At 40.2% G+C, this 27732-nt stretch overlaps 1 protein-coding gene across 1 annotated transcript; it reads left to right on the top strand.

Moving 5' to 3' along the window:
* ehmt1b (euchromatic histone-lysine N-methyltransferase 1b) lies at nucleotides 1-26978 on the top strand. Its single transcript, XM_023289625.3, is given in 27 exon segments — nucleotides 1-132; nucleotides 134-202; nucleotides 3313-3403; nucleotides 3485-3969; nucleotides 5522-5774; nucleotides 5907-6055; nucleotides 6567-6719; nucleotides 7012-7083; nucleotides 7188-7293; nucleotides 7784-7903; nucleotides 11269-11546; nucleotides 12594-12826; nucleotides 12916-13131; nucleotides 14971-15053; nucleotides 15204-15310; nucleotides 15411-15533; nucleotides 15774-15875; nucleotides 19010-19114; nucleotides 19203-19357; nucleotides 19512-19682; nucleotides 20995-21139; nucleotides 21240-21317; nucleotides 21404-21519; nucleotides 21772-21858; nucleotides 24191-24269; nucleotides 24414-24589; nucleotides 25594-26978. Coding segments are annotated over 27 exon segments (4074 nt in total). The 3' UTR covers nucleotides 25784-26978.
* The last annotated feature ends 754 nt before the right edge of the window (nucleotides 26979-27732 follow it).

The raw sequence follows: 27732 nt of genomic DNA, 5'->3' as shown, positions 1-27732 counted from the left end.
ATGACCGGCGAGGTGAATGTGCATGCGGGGAAAGAAAAGGAAAAGAGGAACAATCTGTTCGACACGTTCTCGCTCTCCGTCCTCCCCCTTCCTTCCCTCTCTCCTCTCTCTCTCTCTCCCACTGCCTCCCCCCTCTCTCACTCTGCCTCACTCCCTCTCTGACGCCTTCTTCTTCTCAATGGAGGCCATGAGAAGAAAGCAGGTATGATGCTTCCTGGAGGCACACAAGGGAAAAAGACTCGACAGCTTTATGCTCTTCACCCTTGGTTGGCTTTTTAGTGGTCTGAGGAGATACATAGTGTTGTTTCCCAGTTTCCTTTTTAAAAAAAAAACATTTTCTACAAAACTTACTCTTGCTGTCTTCTCTTTCAGTTTGCTGTTGCTGCAGCTGATTGCTCTTGATTCCTGAAATCGAAGACTTGATCTCGAGGAGCAGTGATTTCGTTGTTGTTGTTATGTGTTAGCAGAGCTGCTTTATCAAAGACAGATTTGAGTGTTGGATCCTGTTGTTGGAGAGAGCTCCTCATGGATTAGCACAACAGCTGTATTTAGAGCAATCACAGCACGACAAATATGATGTCATTCTCGATTCGGGAAGACAAGTCTGAAGATCTGGAAACTACCCTGATGTTGTTAGTTTTTTTTAGAAACTCCTTTTTGGCTGCACCTTTTTCTGTTCTCCCTCCTCTTCCTCTTTGCTCTCTCAGTGGTCAGTGTATATTGAGGTCCCTGGAAACCTGCTGTCTGTGCAGCAAAGGCTATGTGATCAGGAATATATGCTGCCGTTGCCGTCTGTCAATTCAAAAGAAAGACATTAAACAGTGATGATGTGCGCTGCTTCTGTGTTTACCAGCTGGTGGATTTGATCTTCTGAGCAGCTTTCTGGCTCATTTCCTGGTTCTTTTGCACTATTAGTCACAGACAGGGTAACTTTTTGCATATTCTTGGAGATTATATTGAGATTTTCTACTGAGGTGTTCCATTTTTTTTTTTTTGCCTTGCTAGTTGAGAGTTGGGAAGTGACAGGAGACTCAAACTTGATTTGCTGCAACTGCATAGTCAGCAGCGCCAGGATGCCCCTTACTTGATATTTATTGCTTTTGAGGGAAAAAATATTCTTTACTACATTTATTCAGAACACTAGTCCTCAAACTTAGATGGATTTGAGGTTGATCCTGTCATTTTTGTGACTTTTTTCCCAAACTTTGCTTTGTTGTTGTCAGATCTTGAACGGTTTCACCTCTTTAGGCCTCTAAAAAGATTTCAAAAAACATCATTCTTTTTTCAAGCAGCTCAAATAGATGTTCAGAAAAATAGGTTTATCTTAATTGCATGTTAGGTGTTTGCCTAGATTATCGTTTTATGTCATTGGGGTGTTGGCTCCTGCTGCCGGTCCCTGGCATTGTAACAGCAGATTGTGTAACATGTTTTGTCTTTAGGTAGCTCTGACTTGTTTTCAGGTCTCTTGCAACAGCTCTAAAGATAGGTCAGGCCCAGGCCATGTCACATGCCAGGTACACTTTATAATGTAGTGGAATGTTACATGGCTTCCTCTAATATTTGTGATCAGCTCATGTACAGCTCCGCAGAATCCGGAACCACTGGGGCCTTCATTTTTGCAGCCATGCCTGAAGCTTTGGTCTCCTCTAACATCTTTTCCATTTTTAATGAGCTGCCTTAAAGCTCCTGATCAGCTCTCATAGCCTTGGCTTCACCTTTGGAGCTTCGTTCAGCAGCCTCCATATCCCTCATCCACGAGCTCCCAGACCTTTTAAGTCCCCATCTAGTGGAAAACTGCTGCAATGGCCGCGTTCTGTCAGTAAACAATCTGGTTGCGAAATGGCGGAGATCTGCAGACAGCCTTCTCTGCCTCCCTTCCCCCCCTCTCCTTTCTGTCTCCTGTGAGCAGGTTCCACTTTCCACCACTAGGGGGAGGGATGAGCCTGGTGTTCCTTGCTATTTTTTGTTGCTGGTTTTCTCAAATCCATGAAAAAAGGGGAGCTAAAGGATTCTTCTTCTTGTTCATGCTTCACACGTGTTCACCAGACTCCTTCATGCAGATGAGACACCACAGAGGTTTGTCCCAAACTAGATGTTCTTGGGGAAACACCCTCAGGTTTTTTGTGCTTACAGACCAGCCCTTGGCCTCGACCTTGTTGCTGTTTGACAAGGTGCGTGTTCAGGCTCGGGGATGCAATGTTCGGGAAATGATTTTCGGGAAGTCTGGTGGCTCATCTAGTTGGGATGTCGATTGTGAGCAGGCCAGGACTCTCACTGACTGTCAGAGCCTTGTAGAGGAGAATTTGAAGTTAGATTGTTAAAGTGAAGCTTTCTTGATTGGCCTTGATTGAAGAAATCATGTTTCCTCTAGTTATTTGAGACATTCAGACTCACTACCTGCTTCATTTTGTTTACTTCTCTCTATATATGACCACTACCCCAAATCAGAGCTCATATATCTGCCTTTATTCTGTCTCCCATGAGGTCCTTGGTGCTGGTTATGCCGTCCTTCAAGGTCAGACTGACCTAAGTCCCCTTCCCTTTTGATACTTACATTGAAAAGCTGCCTAAGAGTGAAGGGACAAAGGCTTTGAGGAGCAAAGTTGGACCCTGAAAGAAAAGCAGAAAAGTGTGGATTCGTGATGGTTTTTCTCTCGGGCCTCTTGTTTCCTTTGGGCCCATTTTTTCTCCCAGAGCGAGGTTGACGGTCTGCTCAGGAGGAACAGACAGTTTCACATTTCCTGCTGTTGCCTCTGTGAAAGATAAAGATGGTGAATGGGTGGTTGGGATTTTCTTTTGAAGCCGTGGCAGGCGTCTGCTGCTAATACTGGTTGGCCGGAGCAAAGAAAGGGAGAAGACGGACAATGAGAGTGAATAGGGGTGGTCCCTATTTCTGGGCTTTACTCTGTAGTCTTTCTGACAATGACACATTACCAGAAAGCACAAAGAAATAGGTTTTATTGAGCAAAAGACTGTTTTTATTCACAGATGTTACTGGATGTTTTTGCAGGTCAGAAATGTCACGAGGAAGTCAGAAAATCCTCACTTTTAAGAAGCTAAAACCACAGAAATTTGGTGTTTTTGCAGTAAGAATTAATCCAAATACATTTAGTAATTACTTCAGCAGCAATATCGTCAATTAAATGTCTTTGGGTGCTTGACGAGTCAGACAATAAAGTTGTATTTTGGGTTCTGGGACACTTTGCAAACTAAGCAATTAATTGACAATGTTGTCTGCACCATGTCGTAATTAACATTGCAAACAAATGATGGTAGTTGCAGCTCTAAAGTCACTTGTGTTTTCTTTTCCAGCCCGCTGGTTTAGCCAAGAGCAGCGTGGATAAAGGTGCATCCACAAAGACAGAGGGACTCGACCCAGCAAGCAATGGAGCGGAGAAGTCAGGTATTACTCTCAATAAACTCCAAAGCGCTTCATTTAATGCTGGGTTCACTTTGTAATTTGCATTTGTGTCTTTGCTTCCAGACGAAGACAAAGAGGTAGCAGCCAGACTGGCCTCTTCCCCCGCAGCAGAGGCGATGCTCAACGGCATCGAATGTGACGACACGAGGCACAAGAGCCTGACGTCGGGCAGCAACAAGACTGTACTGCTGGTCAATGAAAACGGCACGTCGGACACGGAGCCGCCACATGGTTCTGTTACTGGAAGCAACGGATTCGTTCTCACTAAGCAGCAGCAGCAGCAGGACGGTGGCGCTGCGACCCCTCACAGGACTAACTGGTTGCCTTCGGGCTCGCCGTCAGGGGGAAGCACGGCCAAACCCGCTTCGTCGTCGTCGTCAGGGTGTGCACAGGGTTCAGGTGCACTAAGGACTGCCTCCAGTACAGGGACTACGTCGGGACAGGGCACAACAGACACTAAAAACGGCACTGTTTCATCTCCGGCACCCGTCACCATTCACAGAGCACGCAAGACCATTTCCAGACCTGCTGTCAGCCCGGCACAAAAGGTAAGCCAGGCCCTGGAGCTGGCATTTGTCATTTCTGGTTTACGTTGATTTTTATATGCATCTTACTGTGCAAAAACTGATTTTAAAGATGTATTATGCACAATTACTTTTACAACCTGCTTGGAACGAATCTGCCACATCAGCAGCAGAACATCATTATCTTTACAAGTGGGGACTTTGTACTAAATTACCAAAAGTATGTGAACACGTGGACATTAAACCCGTACGATGAGCGTTATTCTGCTGTTGACTGTTATGTAAAGTGTTTCCACCTGATTTTGGAATCTGGGAAGAGCATTAGTGAAGTCGACACAGATGTTGAGCGACTACGCCCTGCTCAGAGTCTGTTTTAGTTCATCTTAAAGGTGTTAGATGGTTCAGATCAGGCTTCTGGTCAGCAAAGTGAAGTTCTTCCTCATCAAACTGTTAATACTGTTTCATTATGGGTCTAGCTTTGTATATGGAGGCACTATGGTGATGAAACAGGAGAGGGTTTTCCCCAGACTGCTGACGCAAAGTTATTTAAAATATCATCTTCTGCTGTCCCATCCAGACTTCCCTTATAGATAAGGGGCCTTGTACACAAATGATCTTGTCTTATCACTGTGACTCCTCCTAAATGGCTCAAAAAGTCTGTCAGAGTTTCCTCTTTAAGGGTCTGTTCACAAAGCTTCACTTTCTGTGGTCAACAGAGAGAAGTCAAAAATGAAGAGATGGTGCAGATTTGATCATTTGCTAAGTGATGAGCTGAAAAGTGACCCATCTGCTTCAATGAATCATGCTCCAAAAGTTAGATATTATAGCACTTACTTGATATAATTTGTGTTGTTGTACATTGTGTTCCTGTTTGTTTTGGTTTGACTAATAATTCTCAGAGCAGTTGTGCAAACCAGCCTGTATTTTAGATTGTTTTAACTTGTGGGAAGGTGATTAAATCTATAAATTTGCAACCATCAACATGTATAACTTTAAATTGTTCAGTATTTCTACGCTTTTCTTCAAAGCTTGTGTGAATTACTTGCAGGGTTTTGGCAGTTTGTGTAGGTCTTTTACCAAAAACTTCTCTTTCTTTAGGAGTTTCTCTTATCTTGGCCAGTTTGAAACTACTTTGTGTCTGCATACGTTTGGCCAAACAGTGTATCATAATAAAACAAAGCAAATAGGTGCAAAATCACACACAAAATAAGAAATCTGTGGCATTACTGCAGTGAACTGTGATCCATTACATCAGAGAAAACTTGTTGCATGTTTAAAAACTTGAATAAGTAGCTAAAAGGAGAAAAGTGAGGAGAAAGTGTTGAATTTTTGAGCAGGATTTTATGATCTATAGATGTCACAAGAGGGCATTGTGTGGAAAATGTCTTCTTGTGGACATAACTGCACAAATCTATATGTTACATGTCAAAAGCAACAAATTTAAGTGCTTTTTTTTTTTTTAGGTGAAAATTGGTTAAAAAACACAAAGCAACAGATCTTCTAAGGAACAAATGGGCTCTAACCAGGACTTGATAATGCAGTGATCCTAAATGCTTCTGGTTCTTGTCACCTTCAGCTTCTTAACAGGGAATTAAGGGAAGCAAAGAGTGCCAAAATGGAGAAAATGGAGCCTCACGTCGCACCAGACGTGCAAAAATCTTCACAGCAGTCATCCACTCAGAACCATCTACCTCAGAGTTCACCGGACATGCCAGCTTCAGCACAAACCGCTTCATCGGCTTCACCAGCACCTCCACCTCCGCCGCCTCCAGCTCCTGCAGAACCTGAAGCTCCCTCAGCTTCTCCAGCTCCAGCCAAGCACCATCTAGGTTAGACAGACAGATTCCAGCGTCACGTGACAAAAAACGACTTGGTTCTTGAGTTCTGGAGGAATCTAATCACTGTTTTGGACCAGAGAATAACGTCTGGTGACAGTTTTTCGTTGTTCTCTTGTGCTTCAGGCTCTTACTCAGGAGGGTTGTCGTCCCGTAAGAAGAAGAGGAGGATGGGAACGTACAGCCTGGTTCCTAAGAAGAAAACCAAAGTGCTTAAGCAGAGGACAGTTCTGGAAATGTTTAAGGAGCTACAGCAAACTGCAAAGAGCCCACAGGTTTGTACGCTTTCATTTGACCACCTCGCTGACATCTTTTTTTGGAAAAAACATCAAATTAAAGTTGCCTTAGTTGGCAAGTGATCCATCTACGTCAATAAATGAATGCACCAAAAGATAAACTCAAACAATAGCATTGATTTGAAAGCAGTTTGTGTTGCTGTGAGTTTTGGTTTGAACATTAACTCTCACGTAGGGCTGGACCCGAATATTCGGTCGTCACAGTGGTATCCGAAAAATTATTTTGAGATCTCCCACCCCCCCAGATGATTTCACGCGATCGGTATTCAACTCGTCCCTTCATCCATTTCTCCCCTCCACCCCCCGCAGTTGGACATTACGATCTGATTTGAATATTCGGATATTTGTCTAATCGGGGCCAAATATCCGGAGCCCAGAAATTGCTATTCGAGCCAGCCCTACTCTCACGAAACAGACTTTTTTTTGGGATAGTTTTGACGTGTGGGAAGGTGATTAAATGCAGCTTTTGATTCGTCTTAATTTCTTACAGCCTAAAGAGGTGGCAAACATAAACGGGGAGAAGGTGGGAAACGCGTCCGAGGAGGAAGAGTCGGAAGATCTGGAGTCTGAGGAGGAGGAACGACGGCAACCAGCGGAAAAACCTGCCAGTGTCGTCCAGGAGACATCTGAACCCACAGCTCAGGTTGGACAATAAAAGCTGCTTCTTTTTCATGTTATCCTGACATCATATGTAGTTGGGATGTCAAAATAACAGAAATTACATAGATGGTGCCGATAACACTGAAGATTTCTTCATACAATATTTGATACAACAAAAATTAACCAATGAAAAATGTGTTTCTAAAAAAAAAAACTTGCAATGGAGCTCTGAGGTAATAAAAAAGACAGTGCTGTTGTGTTCCTGAGACTAAATCTAATTTTTATTCAGGTGTGTGGCTTTAATGTGTTGTAATATTTGTGTTTTATCGGTGCAGGTGAAGGATGAGCAGGAGTCAGAAGAATCTGGAGAAGAGGAGGGAGAGGAGGAAGGCACAGAGTCTGACTTGGTAAGATCTCATCATCATCACTCCACCTAATGTACACCAGGGTTTTAGATCTCACCTCTTAAATATGAAATCATCTCTGACTTACCTCCGTCTGCCTCCTTCAGAGCACAGAATCGAGTCTGAAGAAGAAAACGCTGAAAAAGAAAATGAAAGCAGACAGCGCCTGGCTGAAGCCCTCTAGGAAACGAAAGAGGAGGATGAAGGCTAAAGGTGATCGCCGTCTGTCATCCACATGCAGTCCTCATGTTGAATCTTCTATTGTCGGCAACATTCACTTATCTGAAAAGACTGTTACTGTAATAGACATAAAAAGGGAAACAGATTTATTTTTTGGAAAGTTGAAGACCTGAATTTACACTTTTGCTGCAGCCTAAAGTCCTCTGAGACCCTACAGGGTTCAAACATCAGCTTTTATTGACTAAAATAGTTTGTTTTGGTGGTAAATCTTCACATTATTGTAGCTCTGATGACATTAAAACACCTCAAGTTCTTCTGTCTCCTCAAACTGATTCCATGCAGACGAGTGTGAGCTGGTTGCACCTGTTGTAAATGACATATTTCTATTCATTAACTGCTTGGGTGGAGATGTTTTCTCTCACGAGATTGCAATTATAGTTTGAAACTGTATTTTCTGTTCTTTATGCAACTTCTCTGGAAAACATTGAAGCATTGTCTTACCGTTTGTTGTCGCTCTCCTCAGAACCGGAGGTGGCGGTTCAGCCTCAGGCTTTAGCTCTGGCCCAGCCTCGTGATGACAAACAGTTCACACAGATTTTCCCTCCTGAGTCCGTCAACTTCAGCAAGCCTTCAGACAACAAAGGTGAGCTCAGAGGAAACGAAGGAGGTCATTAAACTTGTGTGTAATAATCATCCCATGAAATTATTCATCTCAAAGAGTGACATTGTTAGGTGATTGCTCATTATTCTGGGTAGGGCTGAACATTTTAAACTATTTCCTTACAGCAGTTAGTAATTGTTTAATAACTGAAATGAATGAAATACGCAGGATGTTTTTTTCATATGCTGATTAAACCATTTTTAACACAACTGGCTCGGTTACATAGGAAGAACACATCAGGTTAAACACCAGGCTACTTGACTTAGAAATGAAATAGCAAAAAAATTAGGACTTAATATGAACCTGCTATTCAACAGTACACTGGAAATACAAAGTATTAAACGGAGCAGAAGCACTGCAGTCTTCCACAGCAAGTCATAATAATAACACTGGAGACTCAGATGGCTTAGTTGTGAGGAAAGTTTACTGATATCAGGAGAAATGACACCAACAGAGCAGCAGTACATGCAAACAATGCCAGCATCAGTTCTGAGGATTCTCTCTGATCTTTAAGTATATATTGTAGTTGGGAGAAGGTCAAATTTAGATTACAGACCAATATGGAGACAACTGAATGAAATAACGAAAAAATAAGGACTTAATTTGAACTTACTATTCTACAATAGGCCGGAAATACAAAGTATTAAACACAACAAATCACCTTTACAGTTATTATTCTCTGCACAGTGGCTCGATATCAGAATAATCCTCACAGCCGATCTACATCAGTGGTGTCAAACTCATTTTAGTTCAGGGGCCACATACAGCCCAGTTTGATCTAATGTGGGCCGGACCAGTAAAATCACAGCATAATAACCTATAAATAATGACAACTCCAAATTTTTACCGCAAAACCAGTACATTCTGAAAAAGTTCACATTTAAGGAATTATCTTTTTGCAAAACATTATGAACAATCGAAGTTTCTTAAGAAAAACTAGCGCAATTTCAACAGTATTAAGCCTCAGTTTATCATTTATGTATTACAACTGACAGATCACAGTTTATCTACAAAAGCTACAAAACATTTAGTCACAGGTATCTGGAACTAAACAATATAGTATTTTACTTTATGATCAAAATAACTCATTAAGATCAAGAAATTATTCTAAGTTTACATTCATTCACACATCTGTGTAGTAACTCGGACCACCACACCATAGAAACTACAGAAAGAAGGTTCAGTTATCCCCCTGCCTTGTAAATGTATAAATTTATACATAAAAAAAACACATAAAAGTTGTGACAATACAGTGCACAAATTCATAATAACAGTTATTTTTACTGAAAAATTACACTTCATGTCGTCTCTGTCATTTTTACACTTTGCAAAGTCATCCCGCGGGCCGGATTGGACCCCCTGGCGAGCGGGTTTTGGCCCGCGTGCCATATGTTTGACACCCCTGATCTACATGATAGAGTGACTTGTTCGTTGTAGTTAATCCAACTGATGGAAACAGCCGCTCAACTGGAACAAACACTGTTGCAGGAACTTTGTCAGTCGAGGAAATCAACCGACATTTGCTGCCACCTTTTAGAATGGATTTCTAGCCAGAGCCAAGCTGATGCGCTTAATGGCTTTAGTTTGAACGCTAGAGACGCTCTCTGTTAACAGATGCTCACCACGATGCTTGTGTTAACATTTTTACCACTTTAAACTGCAGAGTTTACCAACTAGGCTAGCACAGACAGCAGGTTGTTTGGTGCAACGGATTCTGGGCGGTCAGCAAACACACCTGTAACTCCATCTCATTAAACAGTATGAGGCTCCATTTGGTGGTAAAACCTGCACCACAGCAAATCTACAGTACACTTTCTGACATGCGTGTCCCTGGTTTTCTGCCTTTTTGGTTACTATAATTTATACTTATTAAAGGGATGCTTAATCAGTTAACAGTTAGTCATTGCAATCACCAATTCTGACATATTTTTGTTGCTTTAAACTCCTTTATTTTGATCACAGACTGGTCATGGGTTGCCACGTCTTTCTTTTTTTCCTACCACTGGGGACGCCAAAGTCTAAAAGTTCACAGATTGTAGCTTGCAGGAGGTGTTGCACTAATGAGGCACCACTCTTTTAAAAAACGTCAAATACTTAAAAGGCTTGGTGCATGTAAAAATCCCTTCTGTTTCGTTGTCCGTTTTTTCTTAAATATAATATGATGTCAGGAAACACATTTCAAGGTCTACAGACCACCAACTGTCCGATCATTGTTCATTCTAACAAACTTTACTTTTTAAAGATATTTGTTTCCTTCTGATGTCAACGCTCTTCCCTCTTAGAGCAGCAAACTGTATTGTCAGTCAATAGGGCTGGATATGAACCAACCAAGGAACAACTGAGTATTAAAACTTTACTATAAATGTTTGCTCAAACTCTTAATAATTTAAAACAACCCGAGTTAACCAAAGTGCTGTATAGTCAGGCAGCAACAGAAATAAGCACAGAAAGCAATCAGTTTGTAGAAGACAATATACACAAACTAAATAGTGTTGGGATACAATTAATAGTAATATTCAAAACTAACCAAAGTTTTTCAATTAAAGTAAATTTTGGTTGAGGACTGAATCGATGAATAGACATATACGTGAACAACAAAAATGTTTGTTTCATTTATATTTATCTGCATTTTTCATGTCTGTTACATTCAGATTGCTGCAAACTCAAAGTGCAATTATAGCGATTATATTCAACATTTTAAGACTTTGTAAACTCAAACACTGAATGTCATGAACAGTGGTCTATTATGGGATGGCGACACCGTTTGCCGGTACTAGGACTGTCGTCGCTAACGTTAGCTCTGGTGCTAACAGCAACATGTTTTGCACTGAAGTGATACCATTGGCTTGAAGTGACGCAGTGATCTGAAAACTCCAAAATTTGCACACAACCAGGCTTTTATCCAAGCTGCCTTTGGGGAAATTTTTAGAAGAAAACTTTCTGCCCAACAAGCTCAATGCAGTCTCATCTTCCATCACTGTTCACCAAACTTTCTTGTGCGCTGGCTGCTCGTTCTGTGCAACGTCTTTGTGACTGAAAACAGACTTCAGGTTCGTTACCGCCACCTACTGGGCTGGAGTGTGCATCAGTGTTATCGTTGTGCATCAGAAATTAGGAAACTGAGAAAGGTGTGATTAAATGCGTTATTTTTTCAACACGTTATTTGTTTAATGTAATTAATTAGTCGAAATTAACGTGTTAAAATCCCAGCCTTAATATTAAAATGAGGCAAAACAGTTTAAGCAGCTAAGTTTAAGATTAAAAAAAAAAAAAAAAACAGAAATTTGTTAAAAATTAACATCTCCTGTTACATGAAACTAGAATAATTTAAGACTTTTTCTTCTCAGACATTTCGGCGTCAGTGGTCGAGGAGGCTCAGGAGCTTCCCCTCTGCAGCTGCCGCATGGAGACGCCGAAGAGCCGAGAGATTCTCATCCTGGCAGACAGGAAGTGCATGGCCACGGAGAGCGTCGACGGACAGCTGACCCGCTGCCAGGACGCCGTGCTGAAACACGAAATGATGCGTCCGTCCAACTCCGTTCAGCTGCTGGTTCTGTGCGATGACCATCGCAACGGCATGGTGAAGCACCAGTGCTGTCCGGGCTGCGGCTTCTTCTGCAGAGCTGTGAGTACACGATTGATCGGCTTGAGGCCTCCAGCTGCAGATTAGTCTTGTCTCTGTGGATTAACCAGCAGCTACTGTCACGTAAGATAGAATTCACCCAATACAGTCTTCTACATTTGATCGCAGTCTTTACACGACTGTGGGGAATGAGGAATTTGCGCTAAATTAAAGTGTCAACAAACAAGCCTGCTGCTGATGTGCCCTTGAGCAAGACGGTAAACCTTTGGGCACAGCTCTTTACCTGTATCTAGGTGTAAATATAAGTGAGAGGCAAGAACAACAAGAAATAATTGAGACTAAAGAGATTGTCATTTAACTAAAGGGGCAAATTTTCTGTACTTCCCTCCCTTGAAAAAAATCAGGTGTAGTCAAAACTTCCTCATTTCAGGTTATAAAAATACTAATACTAATCCTACTACTACGACTAACTTTATTTATGTATCACCTTTAAAATACAGACTTTAAAAGTACATTGAACAATAGACGAGCGGTCAGTCCAAACAGAAGGAGAATGACCAAGGAGGCAACAGTGGGAAAAATAAAATAAAATTAAATAAAAGATTTTCAAAATAAGTTACTACAATGACACTGGATTAGAACATAAAATGTCAAGTGAAAGAACAAGTGGAATAAAAGAAAATAGGGCATAATCACAAGCCTAAAAATAATAGTAGTAGTAAATAAATATGTAAATAAATAAAGGGTAAAAGAGAATAAAATAAACAAAAAAGAAATAAAGTAAAAAGAAATCAAATGATAAAAATAGATGATAAAAATAATAACAGAAATAAATATAGAAATAGACAACATCACATAAAAGCATGCCTATAAAAATGGGTTATGGAATTATTATAATACCAGCTGTTAATCCGCATACTGAATAATAAAAATAGTTTAAAGCTGCCAACGTTTTCTCCAATAAATTATTGGATTTGAAGCCTAATTTCAATTAATTATGCTTTTTATCGATAAAAATAGAAAAGGTCTAGATCTGGAGGACCTTCATTTTTTTGTGAATATTTGTTCATAGATGTTTTTCCTGTGCAGGGGACGTTCATGGAGTGCCAACCAGACATCAGTATCTCCCACCGTTTCCATCGTGCTTGTGCCTCAATGCTCAAAGGTCAAAGCTTCTGTCCTCACTGTGGAGAAGAAGCCAGCAAGGCCAAGGAGGTCACCATCGCCAAGGCCGACACCACCTCCACCGTTCCCCCTGCGGTCGCCCACGGACCGGCCACGCCTGGAGCCCCCGAGGGCCGAGCAGACACCACCACCGGCAGGTAAAATACCGACTGTAGCTCCACGCTTATTCATTTTTTAAGACGAAACTGGACTGCAAGTAGAAGATATTTTCTCCTTCGTTTTCCAGCTCTTCTTACCTGGCCGTCGGGGCTGAAGCCAGCGGTCGAGCCGACAGTTCGTTGTCTGTTCGTTCTGCACAAGGACCGGATGCCTCTCCTGTTCCTGGATCTTCTAGGACTTCCTCTCTGCAGGCCGCGATGGGACCAACAGCTCTGCCCACAATCCCTTCAGGAGCACCGAGAGAAACTCTGGAGAGTATCCTGGTGGCTCTCGACACAGAGAAGTACGTTTGTGATTTGCCTTCATTACTCTGCCAAGAAACGCAGCTGAGCTATGTGACGATCGGCATGAAATTTTCAGGGAAGGTCAGAAATGACACAAGGACCAAGCAATTAGATTTTGGTAGTGATGTGGCTTATAGTCTGGATCCACAGATCTGTTAAAGATTTCTGTATCATTGCGAGATTGCGACACGGCGTCGCTGTAACTATGACAACAGATGAACACTACGTCAGCTGCCTGCTGATGATCAGATGATTGTGATCCTACTACAAATTCATTGATGCGACCTTATCGGGACTTATCCATTGTAAATAATACAAAGAATAATTGATTAAATTGTGGGGGTGTTTCCGAGTCCCATCAATTGCCGCCGCCCACTACATATTTAAATCACACAATTTGGTATCCGTACATAACATACACGTGCATTATCCATTTAATCAAAACGTCTGCACCTGAGTCATTCCATGTCAATTCACCAAATTCAAAAAGAAAAGTTCAGTTTTCTGTGCATGTCCATGTTAATAAGTAAATCTGTGACATTTTTGGTCGCAGATGTTGTAACTTTTGGAGTAAGAAATTCTTGAAGGGGTGGATTTCTGTGTTGTTTTCTTGGCAGCAGTCGGTGGATCAATGTTTAAAGAGCCATAACTTGAGAAATAATGTAGCTGGAGACCTGAACTTTTGCAGACACATTAGTATGTACGATACCATTCAAAAGTTTGGAGTCACCTAGCAGTTGGACACAGAACTGAAGCAATAACTGTACAGTAGTAGCAGCCATGTGATGGTTAAAATAGGATAAATACCCCACCATTCAAAAGTTTGGGGTCACCCAGACAATTTCCATGAAAACTCACCCTTTTATTCAAGTGCTAACATAATTTCACAAGGGTTTTCTAATCATCAATTAGCCTTTCAACACCATTAGCTAACACAATGTAGCATTAGAACACAGGAGTGATGGTTGCTGGAAATGTTCCTCTGTACCTCTATGGAGATATTCCATTAAAAACCAGCTGGTTCCAGATAGAATAGTCATTTATGTCTAGACTGTGTTTCTGATTCATTTAATATTATCTTCAATGAAAAAAATGTTTGTTTTTTTTCTAAAATAAAGACATTTCTAAGTGACCCCAAACTTGTGAACTGTAGTGTATATAAGATCTTTAATGGTGTAACACTGCTTTGATTGAATAAGAAAACAACAAATATATATGATGGTGCAAATCTGGTAAAAAAAAAAAAAAAAAAAAATCCAATGTTTCTGTCTACTCTGGTATTCTACCAACCATAAAACTTTTGTTTTCCACCCAAAGAGGTACATTTTCTTTCCTGTGATTGGCACCAACAGCATTTTTTCTGTACATATCAATGAACCTGCAACATTTAAGAACTGTAGCTACACTATTTTTTAAGTTATGGCACTGAAAAGTAAAGGTTTTATGGATGGTACATTGACATTTTTTGACCAAATTTGCACTGTCATACAACTGGATTGTATTATTCTCTCAAAGTATGGTTGCACCATTAGAGACCGTATGTACATATCAGTAAGTCTGCCAAATTTCAGGACTCTTGCTACATTATTTGTGAAGTCATAGCACTTCGAACATTGCTTCATAGAATGGAGTGAAGAAAACAAAAGAAAAATCAACATGACTTCACCTCGTGTTACCAAAGAGCCCAGATTGTGCACATGGTCAACTTGATCAATATTCATCACTTTAAAATAAAAACAGTCAAATTGAAGATGGTTGGGTATGAGGAATTTGGTGAATTGTGTCAGAATAACCTGCCTTTAAGACACAATATTCTTTCTTGTGCTGACTTTGAACAGGCCCAAGAAGCTCCGTTTTCACCCCAAACAACTTTACCTCTCAGCCAAACAGGGAGAGCTGAAGAAAGTCCTGCTAATGTTGGGTATGTGAAACCCCATTTAATCTGTTTATGAACATGTCAGGTTCCTGTACCTCTTTTCATCTTATAGTTCCCCATAGATACGCCGTTTCACTTTCTTTTTATATCCAAATGCTGTTTGTAATGACATAATTTCCTTCCTTTACCTTCCAGTGGACGGCATCGACCCTAATTTTAAGATGGAGTCTCAGAACAAACGCACACCGCTGCATGCAGCAGCTGAGGGAGGACACAAAGACATCTGCCACATGCTCGTACAAGTAAGATTAGATTTCACGTCTGCTCTGAAAAATGACAGATTTGTTGGTGACCCTTGTTGGTTCTTTAATAGAAGCTGACATAAGTTGTGTGATGTTTCAGGCCGGTGCAAACTTGGACATGTGTGATGAAGACCAGCGGACTCCACTGATGGAGGCCTGTGAAAACAACCACATGGAGGTGGTTCTGTACCTGCTGAGGGCTGGAGCCAGCGCCACGCACAAGGTAAACCTGCAGAGAGTTTCTCCAGAGTCCGAGAAGTTTCCATCAAGCAGCCAGTTTTTTTTTTTTTTTTTAGCTGGAAAAAAAGAAGCAAAATTTAATTTGAAAGAAATCATACTGGATTCTTTGCCAAGAAGCTTTCAGAAGTGGCCGATGTTTTTACCACGTGCATGCATTTATATTTGGAGCATGTTTATCTTAAAACTTGAACTGGTCAGTAATCAGATTATCTGCTGCTTTCAGGACGTTGAAGGGTTCACGTGTCTCCACCTAGCTGCAAAGTCTGGACATTACAAGATTGTTGAGCACCTTCTGTCCACCGGACTGATCGACATAAACTGTCAGGTCAGTACAATTTCGTGTTTTTTCTTTCAAAAAAGAGGAGAAGGGGCTGCAATATTTAAATAAAAAGCTCAGGATTTTGGGACAAATGCTGGCGTGAAAGTCAAAAGCCCTGTAGCGCCTTGTGCATTAATGAAAGAGCTATAGCCACAATGTAATTAACTTAGCTTAGCAGTAAGAAGCAGGGGAAATAAACTAGCCTCTCTCATTTCAAACTTCAGGCCACACACTTCAAGCTAGTAAATTAATATACTGCATCTCTTTTATTTAATTTGCAATCTGTGACAAAAAAGTAAGGATTTATTTCACCTTGTTGTTGCCACCATGGGGTTAAAACAAGGTAAAATAAGCCTTTATTAATCCATCAATGTCAGGATTTGTAGTGTAGCAGCAGCAAAATGGACAATACAAACATGTAGTAAGAAAGTAAAAAAAGAGCACAAATACACATTAGTATAAGATTCCTCCATATGTGGATGTTCAGATGATGCACATAAATGTTTTCTGCATTGTTTTTTGGGCAAATACTGGTGCTGAAATACATTAAAAAAAAATCAACTCTGTAAATTTTTGTACATATCAATCCATTAATGTGACGGCATCCAGTTCAGACTTAGAAGTGCTAAATAAATTATTACTAATTCTGATCTAGTGAGATTAGAAGTGACTCACATTCACAAAAACACAGGAAAAAGAGGAAAAAGTGCTCCTCATCCAACCACTTAATGTTTACTGTGCAGATATAAGATCTTCTCATCTGAATGTCAGCAAGGAAGCAGATGAGCATATTTCCCAGAAGGGCAAACTATTTCTTTAAGGTCTTGCATTGACTGAAGGTATTTTTAAGTAACATACTGTATTTTCAAGATATAGAACCCGATCTTAAGTCTGAGGTCTGTTACAGTAGATGCTCTCAACAAAAATGGTTAAAATCCTTTAACGAAAATTGACATTTGTAAGATTGAAATTTCCATCTAGATGCAGGTTCAGATTCAGGTTACATATATTTAGCTATTTGCTCTGAGAAATCAGACGAAAGTAATTAAATTTGATTGAAGAGGGGCTCTTTTTGCAGCAATGACTGTTTTCATAAGGATGAACAATAATTAATTTACTGTATGTTGGATATGGCTTATATGCTTTCATTAAATAAATCAATTACCTTGTTTTAGATTCATGTTTTTCATTTATTACTTTATTTCCTTGTTTGTTTTTTACTGCAGAGCACTTAATTTGAAAATAGGTCAATAAATAAAATTCTTGTTTTTTTTTGTTTTTTTTTACCAAATCTACTTTGATGCCAGTGAATTAGCTTTAGCCAGCTGTGGGAGATTAGCAGAGGTAGGAGGAAGGACTGCATTATGTCAGATGTGAGCTGTCTGACCTTGCTGTAAGTAGAGAACCATCAGTAAATCTGTGATGCAGTGACCCAGCGTCTCCTTGGATGATCCTTTGCACCAAAAGTGTAACAGTATTTAAAGGACCCACATGCTGAAAATCCATTTTTATTGTGTTTTTCATGTCTTAAAAACCTGGAGGTGTAAAATAAAACCTGTGATAATATGCAAACACTTGCTGCTGCTATTCCTCTATCCCCTACTCAACTAGCTGGTCAAACTTTTGTTCTTTTGGTAAGTAGGAGAAGAGAAACCAATAATAGTCCAGCTAAAACTTGGTATAATCCTACTTCCTGTTGCTAGTCTATTTGCAAGGTGAACTACTCAGAATAAGCAGTAAGATTGATTACCGAGAACATGGCATTTTTAGTAAAATTCCATAAAAACCAACAAAAGATAGTTAAAATTTATCATTAACATCTCTAACACAGTGTTTCACTGTCTTTTATCACTTGTTCATGTCATTTCCAGTCAGACGAAACCTTACTGGTCAAATAAAAATATCACCATCAATCAAATTTTGGCTCGGCTATGAATAATTTAGGGCTTAACTGTATGAGACTGGAGCTGGCTGGACAATCTAGACAAGAAAAGCGGGGCTAAATAACTCGGGCCAAAAGTCTCTGTAGGCCATATTGAATAACTCTAAAAAGTCTCAGCTAGAAACAAAGCTCAACAAATGTTCTGCTGTTGGCTGCAAGAGTGAACACAAGAGTCTTCATGCACTCCCAGCATCTGAGGAGCTGAAGACACAGCCGATTAATTATATTTTTGAAGGCAATGTCCCCACAACAATCAGAAAAACCTTAGTGTTGGCGTGTTGTACGACTAATTAGTCTAATGCTAGAACTAGCTTTAATCGAAAGTCCACAGGTCAGTTCTGTGTAAACTGCAAAGCTGAGGAACAATCAGTAAAAGTGGAAACTTTAAGAGCTATTTAAAGCCCAAAAACAAGGTATAGGGGGTTAACTATGTTTTCATGTTGCCTGTTGTGCTTTAGTACATTCTGAGCTCAGCTGATGTTTACATCTGTTAGCTTCTCTCCTGCTCTCTGTGCTCACAAAAACTACATTTTAATAGATTTGAATTCCCAATACAGCTGTTTATTTATATATTTTTCTGTTTTGGTTGTTAGATAATTGGAATGGATTTGAAATAGTGACAGAAACGCATCTATTAAGGGGTAGATGTTAACTGGCAGTAACTTTTAGAGCCATTTCCAATCCTTAGCTCTGCACTGCAAAATACTGATGATGAACTGCAGTGCTGTTGTTAAAGTCACCCAACACAGGTTACAAACAATATCAGTGATAGGGATTCTGTCATATTTCCATGTAAAATGATCACTCAGAAAGTTAGAAGTGATAGAATGTCCTGGCCTTACACACTCAATTTCATCTGCGTTAACAATCATAGACACAGAGAGAGTTTTCTTCCTGAAGGAGGCAGGGACAGCAGGAGCTTAAGTGCATTTAAAGCCACAAACACTAAAACAGTCAGTTTAGAGCAGAATTAAAACCAGGAGTTACACAATAATTGCTAATTAATCCACTTTTGCAGTATTTTGGGCTGAAAATTTGAAAGACATATTGTGTATGACTTTGATTAATTTGCTGAAAAGATGATTGTCACTAAGGACTTGAAAGTAAAACCTGTCTCTGTTTTTCAAGGTTTTGCCAGGAGTCACCAGTGTGTTGTTCTGTTTGACTTGGACTGAATTTGTGCTTCATTTTTCCACAGGATGACGGCGGTTGGACGGCCATGATCTGGGCCACGGAGTACAAACACGCCAACCAGGTGAAGCTGCTTCTAACCAAAGGAGCCGACATCAGCATCAGGGACAAGGTCGGTTTAGAAGTCCCTTTATTCTGGGTGCTTTGTAGGAAGAATAAAACAGAATGTCATTGTTGGTTAATGTTGTTTACCTTTCTAGGAAGAGAACATCTGCCTGCACTGGGCAGCGTTCTCTGGCAGTGTGGAGATCGCCGAGCTGCTGCTGAATGCCAACTGTAATCTGCAGGTCGTCAACATCCACGGAGACTCTCCTCTGCACATCGCTGCTCGGGAGAATCGCCTCGACTGTGTCACGTGAGTCACCAGCTGCAGGAAATAGAACAAAAACACTGAATAACTGGCTTCTTTTTAACCTTGGTTAAAGACAAGAGGACCGATTCATGAAGAAGAGGGTTATCGTTGCCGATCGGTTAAATGTGTTTTTTTGTGGGGGTTTTTGTCTCCTCAGGCTTTTCCTGTCTCGAGGAGCGGATGTGTTTCTGAAGAACCGAGAGGGAGAAACTCCTCCGGACTGCTGCAGCCACAACTCGAAGGCCTGGGCAGCCCTGCAGGCCAACAGGAAGGAGAGGGACGCCAAGAACAGCAGGCACAGTCAAGCAGGAGAAAAGCTCCTTCACAGGTTGAAATTACACCGAGCAAAGCCGGCATTCAGAGCACAAATAGCAGCGATAAAAATGCACCAGGGTTCTGTTGGGGTGCCAGGTAGCAGAGGATACAGGTGGACAGAAAAATGCTTTTCAGGATGTTTTTGTGAGATGAGATACAATTTTATTAATTCCAAAGGAAATTCTTATGCCAGATATTGCTCAGAAGAAAACTAAATGACATAAGAAATGCAGTGACAAAAAATACTGAAATAAGTCAGCTAAAATGAGCCTGGAATAGAACAGTTAAAATCAATACTGGCAATTATACTAGGGTAATAAGTAGTGAACACTTACTGGCCTGGCTGTTATTTGGCATTGTTCCGATTATTGGTATTATTATTGTATATTGACATCATATTGACCATTTATCTATAAATGAAATGCACGACTTCAGGTCTGATTAGCCTCCTCTATCTGTTTTTAATCACTCTGTGGTCTTAGAAATGTCTCTAAAGCAGAAACTGAACAAGAAACACAGACCAGGAAATTAGCTTCTCTCACAGTGGCTGATGCTATGCTAACGGATAGCAGCCAAGTTAGAAGGCAGCCACAGATTAACCTGAAACGGAGTCTGGCAAACAATAATTAGTAATGCTTTAAGATCTGGGCCTTATTTTGCAATAAAAATGATGAAACAGTGAAATATTAAGAAAAGAGAGAAGAACAGCAGGAGACAAACTGATCAATCTCAGTCAAGAACATCCAAATTTAATCACTGCTATTTCTATTTTACATATTCAGTTAGAGTTAGCCTCATTAACAAAGAAGTCTAGTTATGAATGACAGGTTCTCTGCTGTTAAATGCTGTTAAAACATTACACGCAATTTATATCGGTTCCAGTTAAGGTTATTCTTCATTACCAATTATCGGCATCGACGTATCGATTGATCCCCAATAATAAGGAATTAGATGACTTTATTAATCCACTGAGGGAAATTAAGTTGTTACGGCAGCATGGATATTCAATAAAGGAGTAAACAATAACACAACACATACTTTTTAGAAGTATATAAATATCACACATGATAATGAAATATTGTACCTAAAAAATGTGATGAAAATGAAATGATGCACGTTAGATTGACAGTGTGAAATACTGCACCTGAGAAATGAAAATGTTAAATGCTGCACATGACATTAAATCCTACACACAATAGAGAAACTGATATTACACAAACTACTGAGATACACATATATGAGAGTTAAAGCTTAGTCTCTCTTGTTTCATATTTTCTTACCTTCAACCCCCCGACAGCCTCTGACCGGTGTGTTTCTATCCACAGTGACATCGCTTTAGGCCAGGAGCGAGTTCCCATCCCTTGTGTGAACGCCGTCGACAGTGAACCGTACCCAGACGACTACAAATACATCCCAGAAAACTGTGTCACGTCCCCGATGAATATTGACAGGAACATCACACACTTGCAAGTGAGTTAAAAGCCAACGTCATCGTGCATTTTGAAGGGAATAAAGGATTTCTGCAGTGTGAAGTGACTGCTGTTTTTTTTTTTCTCTCTTTCTCTATCAGTATTGCATCTGTAAGGAAGACTGTTCTGCAAGTATCTGCATGTGTGGACAGCTCAGTCTGCGCTGCTGGTACGATAAGGTGAGGACAAATATCCAACAAAGTAAACGTGGATGCAGCTCCATTTAGTGAAATCTTATACTGTAAGTGTGTTCTGTCACGTTTAGACTGGTTGCCTTCTACCTGAATTCTGCCGCGAGGAGCCTCCTCTCATCTTCGAGTGCAACCACGCATGTTCCTGTTGGAGGACCTGCAAGAACAGAGTGGTGCAAAATGGACTCAGGTATTTGCAGCTTAACATGTAAACAAATAGAAATAATTAAATAAAAATCAGCTGTACTTATCTGTAGAGGTTCTATATGTCGTGTGTCTCAGAATTGAAAAATGTGAACAGTCTTACAAACTCTTGTGGTAGGAAACAGTGTAAAAAGATCCAACCTGCAGGGCCTTATGGGGTTATAGTGCAGTTTAGTACCTCCCATGTGAAGGTAAACGGCAGCTCTAGTGTTGTTTAAATATACTGTGGCTCTTCCAGGACCAGACTTCAGCTCTTCAGGACCAGTAAGAAAGGCTGGGGTGTCCGGGCGCTGCAGGACATACCGCAGGGGACCTTTATATGCGAGTAAGTCAAACACTGTTTATACCGACGGCTTTTCATTGGTGCGTTTTAGTTTTTCTCGACATAGGTTCTGTTGTTGTGCCAGCAAAAAAAAAATTAAATAAAAACATTGTACACCATCAGCCACAATATTAAAACGACTGACAGATGAAGTGAACAACTTGTTTTATCTCTTTAAAAGTAGTCGGAGCGACACTGCCGTTCAGAAGTTTGGGGTCACTTAGAAATGTCCTTGTTTTTCAAAGAAAAGCAGTTTTTTTTCAATGAAGATACCATGAAATTAATCAGAAATCCAGTCTAGACATTGTTAATGTGGTAAATGACTATTCTAGCTGGAAACAGCTGATTTTTAATGGAATATCTACATAGAGGTACAGAGGAACATTTCCAGCAACCATCACTCCTGTGTTCTAATGCTACATTGTGTTAGCTAATGGTGTTGAAAGGCTCATTGATGATTAGAAAACCCTTGTGCAATTATGTTAGAACATGAATAAAAGTGAGTGTTTTCCTGGAAAACATGAAATTGTCTGGGTGACCCCAAACTCTTTTGGACAGTAGTGTACATGTGAGGAGATTATTTCAAAAAGACCTTCATTGGACCGTAAGTTGTTTCTACTTGGTCTGTATCCAAAAGAACATAACTATCAAAAAATGAGCAAATATTGATGAATGTCAAGTTTCTAAATGCTAAAAAGGTGATAGCTCTGTTCTGGGGGGAAAAAAAACTCACACACCAACTATCACACATTGGATAAAACAAATTGAAGGGTTTGGAAGCAGAATGGTCGAACCCACTTCCTGTAGTTTTTGAGAAAAATGGGTTCAAAGTTTGTATTTTCAAGAATGGTGTAACATTGAAAGCGCCACTATAACGCTGTATTTGGGATGTGGGTTAGACCACTTTGTCACTAAAATCTAGACCATAAAATATCATAGAAATGATATAAAACACAGTTCAGATTTGGTGTGGGTTAGACCACTCTGCTTCTAACCCCCTCTGCTTCTAACCCCCCTATTGATGAATAATGTCATTGTTGGTGTGTTTTATTCTTTCTTGTAGTTGTTTTTTGTTCCAGTATGATTGCTAAAAATAAAGATATTGTTGGAGTAAAAAAAAAAAATGCACCTATCAAGAAGTGGTATATATGAGGCAGCCAGTGAAGATTGTTTTGGAAGTTTATGCGTTGGAAGCACAAGGATATGAGTGACTTTGACAAGTACTGGCAGTCTTTTCACCACCAAAAGCACTAACAAAGGGACTGGATCATCAGGACTGGACCATGGAGCAATGGAAGAAGGTGGTCTGGTCTGAAGAATCACATTTTCTTTTGCATCATATGGATTTCCAGGAGCGTTTGCATCATTTACTTTGGGAAGAAATGGCAGAAAGTGGAGATGATCTTTGACAAGTCTTAACTTGCAATGCTACTCTGTAAACATTGCTCAGGAGTGGTTTGAGGAACATGACCAAGAGTTCAAGGTGTTGACTTCAGCCTCCAAATTCTCCACATTCATTTCCAGTGGGGATGTACTGGAAAACAAGTCTGATCCAAGGAGACTCCACCTTACAACTTCCAAGACTCAAAGGACCTGTTGCAACGTTTAGGTGTCTGATAGCTCACAACACCTTAGATCTGTAGAATCCAGGCTTCAGTGGGTTTGAACTGTTTTTAATGGCAGGTGGTTTTAATGTTGTGGCTGATTGGTGTATTATTTTATTGTAATTTGACAGCTTCTCCATAAGGATTACCCACAAAAGTGCACAATCACAACAGCTTGCATCCTTGCAGACTAATTCAAAAAATATAGACTTAACATGGAGGTGTGTTGTCAGAGTTTTAGCCCCAGTTTAAAAGCCTTCTCTCTTCCAGCTCCTGTTGTAGCAGCTCAGACTGTGAATGCATCATAAGTATTCTTTCTGCTTTATCGTGTTCAGAAGTTAATTTAGGGTTCTGTGTTGGCGAATACAAAACACCTCAGTTTAATCTGGCAGCTGTCTTCAGTATCAAAGATCCTGATCTTAACGTTGTCGACTAAATAAAACAGATTTTTTTAATCTTAACTTGCATGTGTTGGAAAAGAAGGTACTGCAGTTTTCTTCATGATTGTTCAGTGATGAATAATGTATGCGCAGTGTCATTTATTTCATTAAAAAGAACTCTTTTTTTGGTTATTTCAGACTGTTTTACGTGCAGCACCGTGAAATCTTTGAAGTTTGGTATCTCAGACGTGCAGTCTCCCCAAACGAAACCTTATAATTCCGCGTTCGTGACATGTGACGCGTCGGTATTAAAATGTTTACGCTGCTGACAGATCATCTGCCTCTGAACAGGTACGTAGGTGAGATCATCTCTGAAGCAGAAGCAGAGATGAGGCAAAACGACGCCTACCTATTCAGCCTCGATGATAAGGTGACATATAAACGGCAACTTCTGGAAAAGTTCAACAACTACTTCGTAAATAGTTGCGAATTGAAAAATAATTAAAAGCGACTTTAACATTGTCTTCTTATCTGTGCACTTGAAGCTGATCTTTTCATTTGCTTCCCCTCCCAGCCACAAGATATGTACTGCATCGATGCCCGTTTCTATGGCAACATCAGCCGCTTCCTCAACCACATGTGCGAGCCCAACCTGTTCGCCTGTCGAGTTTTCACGACGCACCAGGACCTTCGATTCCCACACATTGCCTTCTTTGCCAGTGAAAACATCAAGGCTGGAGAAGAGCTCGGGTGGGTCTCTGTTTATTTTGTGCCACTCGGATGTCGTGTGTTCGTTCCTGTTCACCACCAGAATCCATGTGTGACGTCTAGAGCCTGATTTTTGAGTCCAATATCAATACATGACAGCACATTAAGTTAGATTTAATTTTCAACCAATGGAAATTGTTGGTTTTGTTGAAAAATTTGGACAAAGCAACACTTGATTCTCCTTGAAACGATGTCTCCAGGTAGAGGTGTTGTACTTTTTGGTCGTTTATTGAACAATTTTATTTTCAAATGTGATATTTTTCTGTGGAAAAAATGAGTACCTTAGAAGCTTGTATTACACCTTCTTGTAGGTCTGTGGCATAATTCTGACACCGACCTGCTGGATTTTTCACCACTTCCATGCAGAGCACCTTTGGTTGCAAGAGGACACAATTAAAGCCTTTTTTTGAAGGAATATTAACATTAAATAATCAAAAACTGAGAAATGGGTTAAAAAAAAAAAATATTGGTTCTCAGTTGTTTGTGATGTAAAATGCAAGTTCTCTGTACTCTATAATTTGGTCATGATGTAACTTAACCTTAAATAGCTTTACTGTACAGTAATAATAAGAGGTAAAGATCCCCATACCAGGGTGGAAAAGTAGCACCAGATAAATTCTGGTAAAATGTTTAAGAGGATGATGGACTTTAAATGCAAAAAAATATAGAATTATAATTAATGTATTCATAAAAATATCATATTTTTTCCTCCCCTGTACTAAACACTTTATGCGCTAGAGCTGTTAGAAACACTGGTAAATATTGAAGAAAAATGTTGAAATCTTTCTTCTTCGGTTCCAAAGTGTCATTCTACACCATACTAGTTTAGTCCAAATCCATGCAGAATAACTACATTTTAACCTTTCTTGCACTGAGACTTTTTATAAACCTGCCAGCGTTTTTTGTTCCATCTCTGCAGCTAATATAAAGGCATATTTTATATATTCCCATTGTAAAAATCTGCTTTTTTCATCCTCTCCTCTCAGATTTAACTATGGTGACCACTTCTGGGAAGTCAAAAGCAAGACCTTCAGCTGTGAATGTGGCTCCTCTAAGTGTAAATACTCGTCGGTTGCCATGGCGTCGCTGCAGGCCGACAGCACACCGGAGGAGCAGCAGCAGCCCAGTGCATCGCCCGACACCAGCTCTTCCAACAGCCCCTCCAGTCCTTCCTAAAACGTTCCTACCGGGATGCCCGTCCCCGTCCTCCTCCTTAAACTTTTATCGATGAACTTCTTGTACTGTATCTCTGCTTCTGATTAAAACCATGGACCACCGACCGTCGTGAGAACCTGTATAAAACTGTTACACCGAACAGATGCACAATCAAATCCTGGAAGAACTTTCTGCTCCTTTATTCCACCGTCTGTAACGTGAACAGCAGAGGGCAGCGACGCCACGCACAGCAAACACCACAGAGACACTAATGGACCGTCTTTACATTTCATACGCAACGTTGCTGGGAAGGAGGACTGTGCAGTTTGTCTTTTTTTGTTTGTTTTTTAAATATAATTGGTTGACATATTTAAGTGGCTTTTTGTAAGAGTCATGATCGAGGAATTTGGGGTTGTGGATTAGGGTTTTGTTGTCTTTCGCGAAGACAACCTCAACTTTTTTGACCTTTGCGGTCATTTACCATGAACCATTCCAGCAAAATTAGCTGATAAATTAAGATGCCAATTTTTCGTGTCATTTCATCTTTCTTGTAGTGTTTGAAAGAAAGCGTCCCACATCGGCAACCACAGCTGAAGATGGTTTGATGAATTAACTAACATGTAAAGGACAAAGAAGTGGTGCAAAGGGTGGACAGTTTTTTTTTAAGTGAATATAGATCGTGTAGTTGAAAGATGCTGAACCATTCCTCAAAGATGAGGCGTTTCTAGTCTGAATAAATTGGCGGATCTTTTTATTGCGCATGTTTAAGGGGATTGAAATGTGTCAGATACTTTGCCACAGTGGTGGAGGAATCAATTAAACTGAAAATGAGTAAGAAAAAAAAACAAAACAAGAAAATGGTGCTGACAAAAGGTTTTTACTTTTGTTCTCATTTTTATTACCCAAGTGAACATAGTTTGTAAAATAAGAGAATGTTTTTAAGTTTTTTATGTTTAATTTTTGTCTCCAGTTTTCTAATCGTAGTTATAGTAGCTAGATTTTAATTTTGTTTCATGGATTTTCCGACAGAAGCCAACCCATCGTTTTAAATGTTGTTAGTAAAGCAGTGACTGTTGTGCAAAGTCTTGAAAGGTATAAATGAAAAAAAAGGTTATAAAAATGCACTTCCATTACTTTCTGTTACATATTTCTGGACCGTGAACCATCCATCTGATTGGTTGTATCTTTTTCAATAAATTTAATACTAATGCATTTATCCTGATCCATCTACTCGCTGCAGTCTGCATGACTTCAAACCCGTCTGCCACCATGTTAAGTGAAAGGGTTGGATTTAAATATCACGTTGCCTCCTCTGCGCTCTCATTTTGCAGGAATTCTTCATATCCAGGGATATTGCTTCTTTGCTCCTTATCTTGTCAACCGCAGATGCATTACTGAAAGATCTTCAAATTGAAGCCTGCCGTTGGTTTGACCCCGAACGAACCGAGCGGCGGCCCACTTTTGACAGATGGGCTCAGGTCCCGGCGCTGAAATATTCAAAGAGCTGCGGCTGACGCTTCCCACACTCGGCTCGCTTTAATTAATTCAGGTTTTTAAAGCCTCTCGTTTGTGCTGTGATTTCTGGAGAGCTTTTCATACGCCGAGGTAGCTTCAGAGCACTTTAGAAAGGAGAAATTTAAGAATTAAAAAGATACTTTGGTTAAAACGCTCATTGTTAAAGGTGCTACACTCCTACTTAGTGCCATCTTTTCAAGACGATGTGAGTAGGGAATGACTGATCTGCCTCATATTTCAGTGGTGCCTGTTAAAGTGTGACAACTTAGACTTGTTCCCGTTCGTATGCTTATGCTGCTTAACTTACATATCTCAAAACACTGTTTCACCTAAGATCTCCAGGTATTCTACACAGTGTAGAATATGACTTTAGTAGTTTCCAGGTCTGCATGAGTATAGAAAAATGAGAAGACAATACAGAAAAATACGTTTTCAGACCATTGCCACTATTCTGT

The sequence above is a fragment of the Amphiprion ocellaris genome, chromosome 17, assembly GCF_022539595.1.
Source record: "Amphiprion ocellaris isolate individual 3 ecotype Okinawa chromosome 17, ASM2253959v1, whole genome shotgun sequence".
In the NCBI taxonomy this organism is placed as follows: domain Eukaryota; kingdom Metazoa; phylum Chordata; class Actinopteri; family Pomacentridae; genus Amphiprion; species Amphiprion ocellaris.
The sequence above is the reverse complement of the archived record's forward strand: the minus strand, read 5'-3'. Positions and strand labels throughout refer to the sequence as shown.